Below are 19,085 nucleotides of genomic sequence, written 5' to 3'. Positions count from 1 at the left end.
TTCAACCGAAATCATTTGTGGTTTTTAATAACCTAGACATTAGTAATTGACATTCATGCTTTAGTAAAAGGACAGTACCAGTGCTTAACTATGGGAAGAATGAACATGGTTTTTCATCTGAATCATCAATCATTTGATGTGAAATGTTAAAAAGGCACAATGCCATTGTCAGCTGCACAATTTATTAGCAACCATAGCCATTTCTTTTTTGAGCTTAAACCAATAATGTAAATGCAGACATAATAAATGTAGTATATATTGGTTGTCTTTTTGGAAAAATTGATTGTGATTGGCCAATCGCACAATATTTTTGTATGATAAGTGCCAAACTTGTTTTTAACATAATTTCAGCTGAAATCAATATTTGATGTCTATTTACTCTATATTTCATTTATTATTATATATTTGTTTTTGTAAGTAGCAATTTAAAGGTGCGGTAGGGAACTTTTGACGCTCTAGCGGTTAATAAACAGAACTGCTTGCGTCTTGCAGAAGAACATCGTAGCCGGAACTACTTCTCTCTGTTTATGTCTATGAAGAATCACAAAGGTACTGGGTTAATCCGCCGCGGTACCCCCGAAGCAATCTAAAATAGTCCGAATATAAACACTTATTATAGGTGCACCCTAGTGATTCAGGACAAGCCAAAAACACGGTTTGGAAAATGGATTCATGGTGTACTCGCTTATTATATAAATTTTTCTACATTTTGAACACTAACAAAGTTACGGACCACAGCTCTGATTGGTTGTTTCTTACCGGGAGCGGTCTGTAACTACAAATGGCAATATGACCACTGGGGGGAGCCAGAGGATTTTTTTTCACAGATTATCGGTCTCATATTCTACTGTCAGGACATAATGACAGGTTTAACAAATATGTAAAAAATATATATTTACAAAAGTTACCTACTGCAGCTTTAATAATTAGAATAATCTGCAGTCAGCCAGGCAAAAATAAACACCTCCAGGCTGAAACCAGACCCTCTGCTTTATGTTGACGTCTTTAGTTTAGTGACTGAATGATTGTATGCAATTTCATACTTAAGTTTTTGTGTCACAGATGATAAAATACTTATTTTAAAATAAGTTACAGCAGCTGAGGCGATGTAACTGCTATCGTGATGTCCCATTTTGAAGATAGAGAAGAGGACTGATAGCATGGCGTTATGGGCTGTTTAAGGTCAGGCTGCATATCATAAATCATTCTCTACTCGCAAACCTCATATATGCCTTGGTGAGACATTTAAATAATAGAATTTGCTAGAGCATGCAATAGATCACAGAAAACGCTCTTATAATTTTACAGGAGACATAAGAAATTGTGACATCAGTAGTTACAATTAAACCCTGTATTCAACTATTTGTCCAACATTTCACTTAACAATAAATTTAATACTTAACAAAGAGATGTAAAATACAATTAAAGTGTTGTGCCACAAGTGTGCAAAAGCTAAATTCAGTGGAATCACTGACCTACTTTCACACTCTTTTGTCACGTTTTTTTATTGCACAGCGTTTGACGTAAATAAATTGAGTTTGGACATGTTTCTCGTGCTGCTCTATGGTAACAGCGCAAAGTGTCATGAATATTTACCTCACCCAATGACATGATAATTCATCTCTGTGATAACAAGTAGTGCTCACATCAACTGTCTTTCCAAGTTATTTAGACAGATTATCTATTAACATGTGGGTGCGTATTGCTTTCAAAGACATTTAAAGCGTATAATTACACTTTAAATGCACTTGTTTTGAGAAAGAAGTAGGTAAGGTTCAGGTGTTGAGTGCATGGCTGTAGCCAGGGTTTGGAAATTATTGAGGGGTGGGGTACAAATACAACTCATTTTATCCACAAAATACTTAAGAGACAAACATGTAGATGTTTGTGAAATACCTTTTATCTGTTTTGGGGGGATGAACATTGTACCACAATTATACCATATTTATTGCATCAAAATTAGTTTATACTTTATAGGATGGGGTGGATCATTTTATCAGTTGTTTATTATTCATGCAACAGTACATATAACTGTAATCGTTTTCATCAATAATCATTGCTATATAGATAATAACTTTATCTAGTGCACTTATGAATGCCTGACTTTGTAAAAATGTAACTACTATACTGAATGCAATAGCATAGACTTAAGTTCTTCATGACTAGTGTTTTCACATTTAATTTCATTCTCTAACCCATAGACTAGTGTAGCCTACTTATTTATTATTTATTATTTATTTTATTTAAAGTTTATTTGACGGGGACAAACGCTTAGAACATTGCTTAATAAAATACAAAGTAGATGCCATGCATACAGGTTTATAGCCATGACTAATTTGCAACCCCCGTACCTGTTAAGGCATGTAAAATTCAAACAGAAATTACAGAGTAATTGAATTAAAAATTATAACTATTAAAATACTGTACATACAATAAATACATCCCATACATAAAATAAGATATGGGCTTAAATAGATGTAGAAATCTTTATAAAACAGAGTCTAGACACATTTAACTATATATATATATATATATATATATATATATATATATATATATATATATATATATATATATATATATATATATATATATATATATATATATATATATAGTTATATATATATATATATATATATATATAGTTATATATATATGTGCATGCTATGTCTGTGCACGCTAACATATGCAACTCTATGTTTGTATGCATTGACTGTACAGGATAAAACAAAATGTTCACAGAGTTGTTTCAGTTTCAGCCATTGCTTTAAATGTGTATTAAAAACCTTGAGTTCTGCCAGTGTTTTAATTTCTGCTGAAAATGATGTCTGACCAAATGTTGTTCTACGTTTTGCGGCTATACAGTTTCCACTTGCTGTGCCTCTGGTTCTTATTCCACTCTTTTGTTTCTAAACTAGGATCTAAACACACTAGGATTGTGCAGATAGACAGTAGTATCGTGTATCGCCTTTGACGATAGCAAGATGATTATTATTATTATTCTTATCACCAGGCTAATATTATAATCTAATAATAAATATTGTGGCCATTTTTATTCCATATTTTTTCCTGCGTTTTTACAGTGTTGCATGTTATAACCAATTACACACAATTACGTTGGGTTTATGAATGCAGTGGCCAATCAGAGGCATTCAGATTAGTCATTGTTGAAACACCTGAGCAGTGTTGCCAGGTCCAATGTTTTCCCCTGACATTTGCCTACTTTAACACTTCTGCCGTGGGTTGTTTTTCTTGTCCGCGGGTTGAAGCAACTTCAATAACGTGGTATTTAGCCCCTACGGGATTTTTATAGATGGAAACCCACCATCTACCCCGGAAACACAATTGGGCTGGTTTTGGGGCTGGGTTTCTTGTGAAAAAATGGCATCTAAACAACAAGGTGCCGATGTACATGTGATTTAAATATAGGTTTATTCATCATAATGTGTAGACCGTTTCACTGATTATAATAGGAGTGTTTTTTTTTTAAATGCATTAAGTCACTCTAGACTGAATTTAGTGTTGTTCTGTGATAATGTAACTTTAAATGTTATTTGCTTGTTTTGTGTAGCTGCTTTTTGAATAACCAAGTAAGCATATAATTAGTAACTTACAATGTTTTTATTAAGTTACGTTAAATAAAAATTCACTAATATAAAAATAATTGATATGACATCCATATTCTGCTTGACTAATGTGTTGTTAACAAATAACTCTAACATACATTAGGCTGCTTTTAGTCTTACCCAGATGTTGGTCCACTATCACTATGTTAGGATATGGCCGAGCACTAATGTGTGTACACACGGCAGTCAGAGGAGGATGTGCAGATCCAGTTCAGGGCCTGATGATTAATATAAACCAAAACTGAAATTGAACTGACAATTTTTCTTCCATCATTCATTTGACAAAGTCATTTGCCTTTATATGCAACAATAACTATGAATGCGGTTCAGTGATTTTTGCCAAAAACCAAAAGCCTTTTTAACCAAATGGATGCATGATCTGATCTTAGTTTTTGACAGTGCTGTTTTGTCCTCAATAATGGAGGCTGGATATTATGTAAATATAAATAGATACACCTCTACAAAGGCTTCTTTTAAAGCTTTGTTTGTACAGAAAGCCGAAGACCATACCGTATATTAAAACGAAGTCTTGTACTCCTTGTCTGAGCAGGCCTATAGATGTGCATAAAGGAAGTTCTTGCGAAGGTGAATTAGGTTTTCTGTATTGTGCTCGTGGTCAGAAAGCCTTAATGAGGCAAGTAGTTCACCGTAAAGAACCAGGTGTAAACTGGGTTTCTGGGTTTTAAGATTACACTTTTAAGACTACTTTCACAAGATAAGACATAATTTCCTGTAGTATCACTCTGAATTCACACAAAAATCCTTTGTTTGTGCGCCGATTACAGATGGTCTGATTCTTCAGATGTCTGTTATGAAATCTATTCCACGGTGCCCTGGTTCCAATATGTAGCACATTGTTGTGTTTTGGCACGTTTCTTTTTGTCACTTTACTCTAATAAATCCCTCCCACCATTGGCAGGAGACGCATTAGAGGAAGAACCCCAGGGCCTCTCTGTCTCTCTGTTTGGTTTGATGACCCCCTCCTCAGCCGCCGGCATGGCCTCGGGCATAGAGATGCCCAGGAAACGGAAAGGCAGCATGGACAACCTGTGAGTATATTTATACGTTTACATATTTACATTTGTCTCTAGAAGCTGGCTGGTTGACAAAAAAAAAAGACAGTAACTGTAAATATCACAATATTGTTGTTTTTGTAGTAAGAATAAATTAAAGATTGAATGGTTTATATATTAAACAACAGTTTGGTAATGCATATTTGTATATAATCTATTTATATACATAAATCTTATGCTAAAGAATAAAAAACTATTTTTTAATAATTATTCAGAAAAATTAAAAATAATTACTTAAATGATTGAAAAGTTATTTACATTTATTTGTTCAAGTGTGTGTGTGCGTGCGTGTGTGCATGTAAAATTAATACTGTTATTTGCCATAGACAAGAATGTTAAATTAGTAAAAATTGACATTTCTAATGTTCAAAAGATTTTTCAAATAAATCCTGGTATTTTGAACTTTACATCAAAGAATCCTGGAAAAATATATCACAAAATGTATATTAAGAAAAATAAGAAATCATTCTTGAGGACCAAATCAGCACATTTGAATGATTTCTGATGGATTATATGGAACTGGAGACTGGCGTTATGACTGCTGGAAATTCAGCTTTGGCATTACAGGAATATACTATAATATAAAATAGAAAAATCATTTTAAATTAATAATATTTCACAATTACTGTTTTTACTGAAATAAATGCAGCTTTAAAATTTTAGGTTTTTCATTATTATCTAAAATTGAAATGATTATTCTCAGAAATCATTTATTTTCTCTTTTTATTTGGAACCTGTTTGACACAAATCAAAAGTGATATTTTATTCTAAATAAGTCAGAGTATTGAATAAGTGTGATTTTATTTCTATATATATATTAATATATATATATATATATACACACACTTGCCTGTGACCACCTAGGCTTAATTCTTATTGATGTGACAAGTGATTTTGTACAGCCGTATTATTTGCCTATCTTTGCTGCTTTGATTTTTGCATTAATTCCATGTTTCTTTGTGATTAAAGTAAAATCCTTCCCACATAAATGTCTATGTATGCTATATGTCCTCATACCACCCAGCCCTAGTGTCTTGAAAAAGTTTGTGTGTGGGTAAGAGAATGTAGCACATAAATAGTTGATATTGGTATTTCATAGCTCGTTTGTATGACTAATATCCTCTTGTTTGGCCTGTAGGCCCATGTCCTGCTTTTCTGAATGAGTCTAGATGCGTTGGGAAGGAAAGTGCGTGGTCTGTGTTTAACGTCCTGTGATAATCATGGCAGCATTTCATTCGTCACTTTAATCATCTCGCCGCTTTGTTTCCAGGGAAACAAAATCTGCATCAAATCTAGAGGAGGATATGGAGGACGATCAGGGAAGGTACTGAGCCCATTACTATACTCCGTATGGCTCTCCTTATATTTATTACTTCTAACACATCTGTATGTGTTTTATTATTATGTTTTCTTAGATCGGAAGGAGATGACCAACAATTAAAAATTAAGTGTATCAGGTACTTATTGTCACTAAATGTAATTTAATTTATTAAAATTTAAGTTTAAATGTACATTTATTATTTCATTTGATTTGATTAAATCTGAAGTTTACACTGTCATTGAAACTGAAATCTTCAATTTCATCTTGTAGAGAACCTCACAGTCAGATTGAGAAACGGCGGCGAGATAAGATGAATAACTTGATTGACGAGTTGGCAGCGATGATACCCACCTGTAACCCCATGTCCCGCAAACTTGACAAACTCACTGTGTTACGAATGGCTGTCCAGCACCTCAAATCACTCAAAGGTACCGGACACCTCGCAAATGCCTTAACAATTAGCTAGCATGCACAAAGACTAATATTGGACTTGTAAATGTATTTTTCTTCATGAATTAATTTCTTCATTAGGTCTAAACAAACAGTGATGAATGTTCCTTAATGTATGTGGGGTAATGGAGTGCCTGTTTTTCAGGAGCGACCAGCTCATTTGCAGAAGCCAATTACAAACCTGCTTTCCTCCCAGACGATGAGCTCAAACACCTTGTCCTAAAGGTAAATCAGATCATTTACAGCATTGTGACTTAAAGCTATTTGTTACATAGCAGAATAAACATCAAAACAAATTATTGATGATGTGGGTAGAAGAGGCTCCAAAAATACTGTAGCTTTTGTTAAAACGGGGCAGCTTCACTGTTTGCGATTTTTGAATTTACAACATCAACCCTCTTGTCCAGGCTGCGGATGGATTTCTCTTTGTGGTTGGCTGTGACCGTGGAAAAATAATCTTTGCATCAGAATCAGTTTCAAAAATCCTGAGCTACAGTCGGGTAGGGACAGTTCGACTATATAAAAAAAACTAAACAGAGAATGTTTTATATTAAAGGGACAGTTCAGCCAAAAATGAAAATTAGGCTTCGTTTTACTTGCATTATGTTGTCTACAAAACTAAAGTCAAGCCTTTTAAGCATAATATTTCCAGTTAATAGTAGGTTTTAGGATAAATCAGTCTTGGATGTCCAAACATTACTGTTCATATATTTTGGAGTATTTTAAGGGCTGTTTCAAAAGCTGCATTTGTTTACTTGGTGATAAACGATTAGGTTTATAATGTGACTTGTTAGCATACCATATTAGTTCAATCATGCCTCATTTGAATGGTTTTCTCCGCAGACGGAGTTAATTGGACAGAGCCTGTTTGATTATGTTCATCCAAAGGACATTGGTAAAGTGAAGGAACAGCTGTCCGCCACTGAACTCTACCCACGGGAGCGCCTCATCGACGCCAAAAGTAAACATATTTCGACTGTAATATAATTTTTATTTTTATTTTTCAGTGTTAAGTTTGAGTGCATGTTGAATGCTTTTCTGAAGTGTGCACAATGTACTCAGTCTGCTTAATAAATATACAATATACAGTACAGTTCAAATGTTTGGGGTTTGTAAGATTTTTAAATTCTGAAAGAAGTATCGTATTATCACCATTTATTTGTTCAAAAATAAATTAGAAACGGTAATATTCCTGTAATATTATTAATATTTTAAATGACTGCTTTTTATTTTATTTATATATATATATATATATATATATATATATATATTCCTGTGATGCAAAGCTGAATTGTCAGCAGCCATTACTCTAGTCAGTGTCAGCGGTTTCTGAAGAAATCATATGGTGTTCAAATAACATTTATTATTATTATGATGAACAATGTTGAAAATAATGGTTCTGCTTAATATTTCTGTGGAAACCGTGATACATTCTTGAGTAATATAATGTAATATGTAAAATAATATAATCTTCCGTAACATTATAAATGTCTTTACTGTCACATTTGATCAGTTTGTTGTGTCTTTGTTTAATACAAGTATTCATTTCTTTAAAAGAAAATCTTACCAACCCCAAACCTTTTTTTTATTATTATTAAGTTGGCTTGAAAAAGCCAACTTACTGATCTACTATTTAATCTTATTAAGTTGGCTTGAAAAAGCCAACTTACTGATCTACTATTTAATCTTATTAGTGGTGCTTGCCGGAGGCAAGGCATCACTATTATTATCTCACATACTTATTATTAGTGGTGCTTGCCGGAGGCAAAGCATCACTATTATTATCTCACATACTTATTATTATTCTTATTCTTCTTCCGCCAAAATTTCGGCGCGTAACTAGTCCCGCAGTTTTTGACACAGACCAACGAAACAGGCGTCAAATCGTGCGGCCTAATCGGGAATGGTGTGCTATGACTTTTATAAGCGATCGGGCGTACGATGTTCGTACACCGTGCGAAATAACGGCCGAAAAATCGCATAGACAATGCATTACGGCCAACTTTGACGGATCGTAGCTCCGAGAGAGAAATTCGCAGAAACATGTGAATCACCACATTTGGAGAGGCTATCAGGCTGTGCGAGAACATACCTCGCAGAGGGGTACAAGTTGTACCCCTGGGGCGCTAGAGACCCCCAAAGTTGCCCCATACTAAGTCAATGGTGAGGGATCGCCCATGAAACAATGTATTTTTCCTACTGTGGGAAATTGCATAGGGATATTGCATTGAGCATAACTATGGATCACATAGTCATAGAGACAAGGGGGTGGGCTCATTTGAATCAGGCAACCAATCAGACTCTCGTGATCATTATGAAGCTATCAAGCCACGCCCTAGCAACCATATAGAGCACCATAGCAACAAGCTCCATAGACTTCCATTGAAAAATAAAAAATTAATAACTTTGGATAGAAGTGTCATAGAAACATGAGGGTGGGCTCGTTTGACTCGGGCAGCAAACGACCAATCATGTATCTCCTTCAAGACAACCTAGCCACGCCCTAGCAACCATTAAGAGCTACCTAGCAACCCACAGTATAGAGAGATATCTTAACATCTGAAAGACATAGAAGCATGGGGGTTGGTTTATATTAGCAAGCAACCATTGGAGTATCATCATTGGCAGCTGCCAGGCCACTCCCTAGCAACCAAACACAGTACCCTAGCAACCGTTTTGCAAGATCTATATCTCTGCATCAGAACATCGTAGAGGCATGGGGGTTGGTTTATATTGGCGAGCAGCCTTTGGAGTATCACCATTGGCAGCTGCCAAGCCACTTCATAGCAACCAAACGGAGTACCCTAGCAACCGTTTTGCACGACCTATATCTCTGCATCAGAACATCGTACAGACATGGCGGTTGGATTTTTTGACTCATGCTAGCACACTGGACTTCCAACATGCTAGTCATGCTAGCAGTGATTAGCTACATGCTAATAGTGATTAGCTAGGTGCTCAAATGGGCTAAGAACTCTATAATAACTACATAGTGACCATCTGTGACAACTACCATCCAGCTAGTAACATCATAGCAACCACCCAGGAGACCATAGCAACTGCCTAGCAACCACCCCGGAAACCCTAGCAACCACATAGCAACACCCTAGCAACCGCCCCGATTACCCTAGCAACCACCCCGGGTACCCTAGCAACCACATAGCAACACCCTAGCAACCGCCCCAATCACCCTAGCAACCACCCTGGGTACCTTAGCAACGGCCCTAGCAACCATCACGGGGACCCTAGCAACCGCCCTAGCAACCACCCCGGGTACCCTAGCAACCACATAGCAACACCCTAGCAACCGCCCCAATCACCCTAGCAACCACCCTGGGTACCTTAGCAACGGCCCTAGCAACCATCACGGGGACCCTAGCAACCGCCCTAGCAACCACCCCGGGTACCCTAGCAACCACATAGCAACACCCTAGCAACCACCCCGATTACCCTAGCAACCACCCTGAGTACTCTAGCAACGGCCCTAGCAACCATCATGGGGACCCTAGCAACCGCCCTAGCAACCACCCCGATTACCCTAGCAACCACCCTGAGTACTCTAGCAACGGCCCTAGCAACCATCATGGGGACCCTAGCAACCGCCCTAGCAACCACCCCTGGTACCCTAGCAACCACATAGCAACACCCTAGCAACCACCCCGATTACCCTAGCAACCACCCTGAGTACCCTAGCAATGGCCCTAGCAACCATCATGGGGACCCTAGCAACCGCCCTAGCAACCACCCCGGGTACCCTAGCAACCACACCCTAGCAACAGAGGGGCGAGTTTTGCCACTGCAAGCACCACTCACATTTTCTTCAGGAAATGTACTTATTATTATTATTCTTCCGTACAAATTTCGGCGCGTAACTAGTCCCGCAGTTTTCGTCACAGACCAACGAAACAGGCGTCAAATCGTGCGGCCTATTCGGGAATGGTGTGCTATGACTTTTATAAGCGATCGGGCGTACGATGTTCGTACACCGGGCGAAAAAACGGCCGAAAAATCGCATAGACAATGCATTACGGCCAACTTTGACGAATCGTAGCGCAGAGAGAGAATTTCGCAGAAACATGTGAATCACCACATTTGGAGAGGCTATCAGGCTGTGCGCGATCATACCCCGCAATGGGGTATAAGTTGTACCCCTGGGGCGCAAGAGCCCCCCAAAGTTGCCCCATTCTAAGCCAATGGGGAGGGATCGCCCATGAAACAATGTGTTTTTCCTACTGTGGAAATTACATAGGGATTTTGCATTGAACATAACTATGGATCACATAGTCATAGAGACAAGGGGGTGGGCTCATTTGAATCAGGCAACCAATCAGACTCTCATGATCATTATGAAGCTATCAAGCCACGCCCCTAGCAACCATATAGAGCACCATAGCAACAAGCTCCATAGACTTCCATTGAAAAATATAAAATGAATAACTTTGGATAGAAGTGTCATAGAAACATGAGGGTTGGCTCGTTTGACTCGGGGCAGCAAATGGCCAATCACGAATCACCTTCAACACTTCATAGCCACGCCCTAGCAACCATTTGGACCTCCCTAGCGACCAAAAGCATACAGAGATATCTTCAAATCTGAATATCATAAAGGCATGGGAGTTGGTTTATATCATTCATACTAGCAAGCAGACTTCGGAGTATCATCATTGGCAGCTGCCAGGCCACTCCCTGGCAACCAAACACAGTACCCTAGCAACCGTTTTGCAAGATCTATATCTCTGCATCAGAACATCGTAGAGGCATGGGGGTTGGTTTATATTGGCGAGCAGCCTTTGGAGTATCACCATTGGCAGCTGCCAAGCCACTCCATAGCAACCAAACGGAGTACCCTAGCAACCGTTTTGCACGACCTATATCTCGGCATCAGAACATCGTACAGACATGGCGGTTGGATTTTTTGACTCATGCTAGCACACTGGACTTCCAACATGCTAGTCATGCTAGCAGTGATTAGCTACATGCTAATAGTGATTAGCTAAGTGCTCAAATGGGCTAAGAACTCTATAATAACTACATAGTGACCATCTGTGACAACAGCCAACCACCTAGTAACATCATAGCAACCACCTAGGAGACCATAGCAACTGCCTAGCAACCAGCCAAAACACCCTAGCAACCGCCTAGCAACACCTTAGCAACCACCCCAAGTACCGTAGCAACTGCCTAGCAACCACCCAGGTTACCATAGCAACCGCCCTAGCAACCACCCCGGGTACCCTAGCAACCACATAGCAACACCCTAGCAACCAATCCGATTACCCTAGCAACCACCCTGGGTACCTTAGCAACGGCCCTAGCAACCATCATGGGGACCCTAGCAACCACCCTAGCAACCACCCCGGGTACCCTAGCAACCACATAGCAACACCCTAGCAACCAATCCGATTACCCTAGCAACCACCCTGGGTACCTTAGCAACGGCCCTAGCAACCATCATGGGGACCCTAGCAACCGCCCTAGCAACCACCCCGGGTACCCTAGCAACCACATAGCAACACCCTAGCAACCACCCCGATTACCCTAGCAACCACCCTGGGTACCCTAGCAACGGCCCTAGCAACCATCCTGGGGACCCTAGCAACCACCCAGATTACCCTAGCAACCACCGAGGGTACCTTAGCAACCATCATGGGGACCCTAGCAACCGCCCTAGCAACCACCCAGGGTACCTTAGCAACCACCGTAGCAACCTCATTGCAACAGCCTAGCAACAGAGGGGCGAGTTTTGCCACTGCAAGCACCACTCACATTTTCTTCAGGAAATGTACCTTCTAGTTATTCTTATTCTTCTTCCGCCAAAATTTCGGCGCGTAACTTGTCCCGCAGTTTTTGACACAGACCAACGAAACAGGCGTCAAATCGTGCGGCCTAATCGGGAATGGTGTGCTATGACTTTTATAAGCGATCGGGCGTACGATGTTCGTACACCGGGCGAAAAAACGGGCGAAAAATCGCATAGACAATGCATTACGGCCAACTTTGACGGATCGTAGCTCCGAGAGAGAATTTCGCAGAAACATGTGAATCACCACATTTGGAGAGGCTATCAGGCTGTGCGCGATCATACCCCGCAATGGGGTATAAGTTGTACCCCTGGGGCGCAAGAGCCCCCCAAAGTTGCCCCATACTAAGCCAATGGGGAGGGATCGCCCATGAAACAATGTGTTTTTCCTACTGTGGGAAATTACATAGGGATTTTGCATTGAACATAACTATGGATCACATAGTCATAGAGACAAGGGGGTGGGCTCATTTGAATCAGGCAACCAATCAGTCTCTCATGATCATTATGAAGCTATCAAGCCACGCCCTAGCAACCATATAGAGCATCATAGCAACAAGCTCCATAGACTTCCATTGAAAAAGTTAAAATGAATAACTTTGGATAGAAGTGTCATAGAAACATGAGGGTGGGCTCGTTTGACTCGGGGCGGCAAATGGCCAATCACGAATCACCTTCAGCACTTCATAGCCACGCCCTAGCAACCATTTGGACCTCCCTAGCGACCAAAAGCATAGAGAGATATCTTCAAATCTGAATATCATAAAGGCATGGGGGTTGGTTTATATCATTCATACTAGCAAGCAGACTTCGGAGTATCATCATTGGCAGCTGCCAGGCCACTCCCTAGCAACCAAACACAGTACCCTAGCAACCGTTTTGCAAGATATATATCTCTTCATCAGAACATCGTAGAGGCATGGGGGTTGGTTTATATTGGCGAGCAGCCTTTGGAGTATCACCATTGGCAGCTGCCAAGCCACTCCATAGCAACCAAACGGAGTACCCTAGCAACCGTTTTGCACGACCTATATCTCTGCATCAGAACATCGTACAGACATGGCGGTTGGATTTTTTGACTCATGCTAGCACACTGGACTTCCAACATGCTAGTCATGCTAGCAGTGATTAGCTACATGCTAATAGTGATTAGCTAGGTGCTCAAATGGGCTAAGAACTCTATAATAACTACATAGTGACCATCTGTGACAACTACCAACCACCTAGTAACATCATAGCAACCACCCAGGAGACCATAGCAACTGCCTAGCAACCAGCCAAAACACCCTAGCAACCACCTAGCAACACCTTAGCAACCACCCCAAGTACCGTAGCAACTGCCTAGCAACCACCCAGGTTACCATAGCAACCGCCCTAGCAACCACCCCGGGTACCCTAGCAACCACCCTGGATACCCTAGCAACGGCCCTAGCAACCACCCCGGGTACCCTAGCAACCACATAGCAACACCCTAGCAACCACCCCGATTACCCTAGCAACCACCCTGGGTACCCTAGCAACGGCCCTAGCAACCATCATAGGGACCCTAGCAACCGCTCTAGCAACCACCCCGGGTACCCTAGCAACCACACCCTAGCAACAGAGGGGCGAGTTTTGCCACTGCAAGCACCACTCACATTTTCTTCAGGAAATGTACCTTCTAGTTCTTCTTCTTCTTCTTACTTCTTCCGTACAAAACTTCGGCGCGTAACTCGTCCCGCAGTTTTTGTCACAGACCAACGAAACAGGCGTCAAATCGTGCGCCCTATTGAGGAGAGGTGTGCTATGACTTTTATAAGCGATCGGGCGTACGATGTTCGTACAGCGGGCGAAAAATCGGCCGAAAAACGTCCCATAGGAAATGCATTAAAAAAAAATTTGACGGAGCATAGCTCTGAGAGAGAATTTCGCAGAAACACGTGAATCACCACATTTGGAGAGGCTATCAGGCTGTGCGAGAACATACCCCGCAGTGGGGTATAAGTTGTACCCCTGGGGCGCAAGAGCCCCCCAAATTTGCCCCCAATACAAAGTATAGGGAGGGCTTCTCCAACTATGGGAAATTACATAGGGATTTTGTATTGAACATAACTCTGGATCACAGTGTCATAGAGACAAGGGGGTGGGCTCATTTGAATCAGGCAACCAATCAGTCTCTCAGGATCACTGTAAATCTATCAAGCCACGCCCTAGCAACCATATAGAGCTCCATAGCAACAAGCCCCATAGACTTCCATTGAAAAAGATCAAATTAATAACTTTGGATAGAAGTGTGATAGAAACATGAGGGTGGGCTCGTTTGACTCGGGCAGCAAACGGCCAATCATGTATCTCCTTCAAGACAACCTAGCCACGCCCTAGCAACCATTTAGAGCAACCTAGCAACCCAAAGTATAGAGAGATATCTTAACATCTGAAAGACATAGAAGCATGGGGGTTGGTTCATATTAGCAAGCGACCATTGGAGTATCATCATTGGCAGCTGCCAGGCCACTCCCTAGCAACCAAACACAGTACCCTAGCAACCGTTTTGCAAGATCTATATCTCTGCATCAGAACATCGTACAGACATGGGGGTTGGTTTATATTGGCGAGCAGCCTTTGGAGTATCACCATTGGCAGCTGCCAAGCCACTCCATAGCAACCAAACGGAGTACCCTAGCAACCGTTTTGCACGACCTATATCTCTGCATCAGAACATCGTACAGACATGGCGGTTGGATTTTTTGACTCATGCTAGCACACTGGACTTCCAACATGCTAGTCATGCTAGCAGTGATTAGCTACATGCTAATAGTGATTAGCTAAGTGCTCAAATGGGCTAAGAACTCTATAATAAGTACATAGTGACCATCTGTGACAACTACCAACCACCTAGTAACATCATAGCAACCACCCAGGAGACCATAGCAACAGCCTAGCAACCAGCCAAAACACCCTAGCAACCGCCTAGCAACACCTTAGCAACCACCCCAAGTACCGTAGCAACTGCCTAGCAACCACCCAGGTTACCATAGCAACCGCCCTAGCAACCACCCCGGGTACCCTAGCAACCACATAGCAACACCCTAGCAACCGCCCCAATTACCCTAGCAACCACCCTGGGTACCTTAGCAACGGCCCTAGCAACCATCATGGGGACCCTAGCAAGCGCCCTAGCAACCACCCCGGGTACCCTAGCAACCACATAGCAACACCCTAGCAACCATCCCGATTACCCTAGCAACCACCCTGGGTACCTTAGCAACGGCCCTAGCAACCATCATGGGGACCCTAGCAACCGCCCTAGCAACCACCCCGGGTACCCAAGCAACCACATAGCAACACCCTAGCAACCACCCCGATTACCCTAGCAACCACCCTGAGTACCCTAGCAACAGCCCTAGCAACCATCATGGGGACCCTAGCAAACGCCCTAGCAACCACCCCGGGTACCCTAGCAACCCCATAGCAACACCCTAGCAACCGCCCCGATTACCCTAGCAACCACCCTGGTTACCCTAGCAACTGCCCTAGCAACCATCATAGGGACCCTAGCAACCACCCCGGGTACCCTACCAACCACACCTTAGCAACATAGGGGCAAGTTTTGCCACTGCAAGCACCACTCACATTTTCTTCAGGAAATGTACCTTCTAGTTATGTTGGCTTGGCAACAAGCCAACATACTGTTATGCTATTTAAACTTCTTCTTCTTCTTCTTCTTTTTTTTCTTATTATTATTTTTCTGACAGAAATTCTGAACGCTACTCCTCCTAGGGCTTTAAAGCCACAAGCCCCAAACTCGGCAGACACCTGCGGGATAGAGCGGTGCTGGTTGCTATATCTTTTCAGACTGATCAGACTTAAAGTTTTTTTTTTATTAATTTTTAAATGTCAAATACATTACCCATAGACTTACATTAACTGAGAAAAAATGCGCCCCTAGTTGCAATAACCGAGATTAAAGGGAGGAGTCGGGTTTCGTTTCACTTTTAAACCGGTTAAAAATACCAAGTAAATAATACAATTTCCCTCAAACTGACAAGCTAAACCAACATATCTGATTATTACAGGGGTCAGGGCTCATTAATAATTTATTTCTGGGCAGAGAGCAGTCAGAAAGACGAGAGAAGAATCACTGCTGCTCAGCTCAGTCTGTCTCCACGGAGCTCACAACGAGCGAATTCATTCTAATTTAAGACCTTTTAAAACGGCGATTGCACGCAATCCACACGTTAGAACACACCAAGAGCTAAATTCAGATGTTTCTGAACTGTTTAAAGTAATAACATGATATATTCGCGGCAGCCAAATGTCCGCGAGCTGGCGATGTATTTCTCTGAACACTTGAAGTCCACAGAGAATTTACAGCCTTTCGCATTAAAACACTGCAGCGAAACGGCACAAAACAATTAGAATAATATATTATATGGTTTTAAAGTAGTTTTGGCCACTGTCACGCTGGTCTTAGCTGGTTTCTAACTGAATCATCATGCTGAACGTCACAGATGAGCTCGGGATGTATTCCTCTGAACACTTGAAGTACACATTTACAGCCTTTCACATTAAAACACTGCAGCGAAACGGCACAAAACAATTAGAAGAATATATTACACATATGAAAATGAGTGTTTATATGTGCTTGTGAGATTTCTCTGTCAGGCTTAACGTCCAATTGCTCAGCGTTGCATAACATGGTAAAGCAGGGAGCTACACTGAGACCAAAAGGGTCGCATGCATCACTGATTATTTTTGTACCTACTTATGTGTTATGCTATGATTTAATATGACCATTTATTAAAACAGAAATGTGTATTTTAAGAATACGTTTTATAACGTGCTCCGAGCATTCAACACATCAAGTTGGCTTCAGCCCCGCGCTGCGGGAAACTGAACTGAGCAGCTGATGGCGCGTGTGCACGAGAGAGAGCCGCGCGTATCGCGGACAGGGACAGCAACACTGAACAGAGCTGTCGTTCAGGACGTTCACTTCCTCCTGGACCTGAACGAACAAATTCAAATCGCAGTTTAAATAAACAGAAAAAAGAGCGAAAAGCAAAAGAGCTCAATTCAGCAGCGCGGTGTTGTTCAGGGAGCAAGCAGAGACGCGTCTCAAAGTCTTCTTGCTTTTGTACCGACAACAAATACATACAAAATATGTCGAAATACCCGTGTTGGAAAGTGTGTTCGAATAAGTATGTGGTTATGTCTTAAGTGAAAGTAAAGATTTGCACAAAAAAAAAATCGGATGTGTATCATCATAATGGATGCGTTTGTCTCTTAAAGGGACCGCGCCTAATTTACTAGCTCTGCTGTCAGAGTCTTTAATGTATGAAAATGAAAGTAAATCACTCACTGCTCTTGACTGAATTACCTTGTAGTACAAGAATTTATCCAAAGTCAATCCAAAAATAAGATAGAATTGTTTTACTAGTGGGTGCAGGCCACTAGTTCATTTATGTAAGTGAGTATGGCAAAATAGTGATCTGTGAAATATTATACCCACTAATTCTTCATACAGTAGGCTACCAGTGAAATTGATTTAAAAAAATAATAATTATGGACCTGCCCATGTTTTGCTTAAGTGTTTCTTTCTTTAATTGTTAATGCAACCTTTTCACACCACAGACTGAACCAAATTAAGCATTTTTTGCTTGGTAACTGTTCAACAAAGTATTGATAGTTGTGTAAATATTGTCATACTGACAGTCTGAAGTTTTGGTTGATTCCATTACATATCTTTTTATCAAAGTTATCCGAAATTATCAAGATGAATTTGTTCTGAGTTATTGTCATATATTATTACCAGTTTCTAAACTACAGCAAATAAACTGTGATTATGTGAGAAATGTTGAAGGTGTCTGAATACATTTTGGTTTGATTGTGTATTTTATCTTACAGTGAAGACTATGCAGTGCTATTTTACATTAACAAAAACAAACTTAAAAAAAGTAAACATTATGTAAATAGCACAAATAAATAAATAGAATGAACATACAGTACAAATTAAACAATTTTAAACAGTGTGTAACTGCATCATCTATACAAACCATTGTGCTTGGACCCCTTATGATCTCCTTGATTTAAAATGCATTGTTTCAGTAATCTTGTGTGTCGTTGCCCACAACGCAACGGTGGCAGGACTGTGAAATACATACACGAGAAAAATAGGCATGACTTATTTCACATCCAGCTAGACAACCCTGTCATAGCTGTTATCATAGCCCAGGCTTTTTATTAAAAAAAGAAAACAGCAAGGGAGCATGGAAAAAGACTGTTGCAGGTGTATTTTTTTATGGCATTATTATGTGTATTAATTTTGCAGCGGGGCAACTCAATGTTGGGCACACAAGTACTTTGGCTCTTTTGCTCCATGGCCAAGATGGCCAAGCCAACATCAAAGTTAGTTCACTAACTTTTAATTCTAGTTATTATTATTATTCTTCTGAGCCAAATTTTAAACACTATCTCCTCCTAGAGCTTTCAAGCTAGAACCACCAAACTCGGGTCAGACCTTCAGACTGGTCTGACTCGGGTTGCTATATCTTTTCTAACTGATTCTGCTTATGGTTTTCGTAAACCAGACTACCAAAACCACCTTAAATCCCATAGACTTTCATTGCGGGGGTACAAACTTTTGAAAAATAAGGCTTATAATATATTTAAGCTGTCTACTACCAGGGCAAACCTTAAAAACTCTCTACTGAGAATACAGCTAAAACCAGCCTAAGCTGATCAGTTGTTTTGGCTAGTCTCCCAAACTGGTTTTTAAGTGGTTTTGACCACTCTCACGCTGGTCTTAGCTGGGTTTTAGCTGGTTTTTACTGAATCCA

General features: G+C 40.6%; 1 protein-coding gene across 3 annotated transcripts in view; it reads left to right on the top strand.

Annotated features, from left to right (window-relative positions):
• The window catches only part of LOC113071843 (aryl hydrocarbon receptor nuclear translocator-like protein 1), a 40,749-nt gene that overhangs the window by 7,692 nt on the left and 13,972 nt on the right, over nt 1–19,085 (top strand). Inside the window, exons 2-8 of one of the 3 annotated variants that reach the window (XM_026245144.1) lie at nt 4,546–4,675; nt 5,970–6,023; nt 6,115–6,156; nt 6,291–6,448; nt 6,616–6,695; nt 6,878–6,970; nt 7,314–7,431. In XM_026245144.1, the coding sequence (XP_026100929.1) occupies nt 4,546–4,675; nt 5,970–6,023; nt 6,115–6,156; nt 6,291–6,448; nt 6,616–6,695; nt 6,878–6,970; nt 7,314–7,431 (675 nt within the window). The remainder of the gene's footprint in view (nt 1–4,545; nt 4,676–5,969; nt 6,024–6,114; nt 6,157–6,290; nt 6,449–6,615; nt 6,696–6,877; nt 6,971–7,313; nt 7,432–19,085) is intronic. The other 2 variants (XM_026245146.1, XM_026245145.1) reach the window with 2 other exon arrangements.

Source organism: Carassius auratus, unplaced genomic scaffold (genome assembly GCF_003368295.1).
Source record: "Carassius auratus strain Wakin unplaced genomic scaffold, ASM336829v1 scaf_tig00008312, whole genome shotgun sequence".
Lineage (NCBI taxonomy): Eukaryota > Metazoa > Chordata > Actinopteri > Cypriniformes > Cyprinidae > Carassius > Carassius auratus.
The sequence above is the reverse complement of the archived record's forward strand: the minus strand, read 5'-3'. Positions and strand labels throughout refer to the sequence as shown.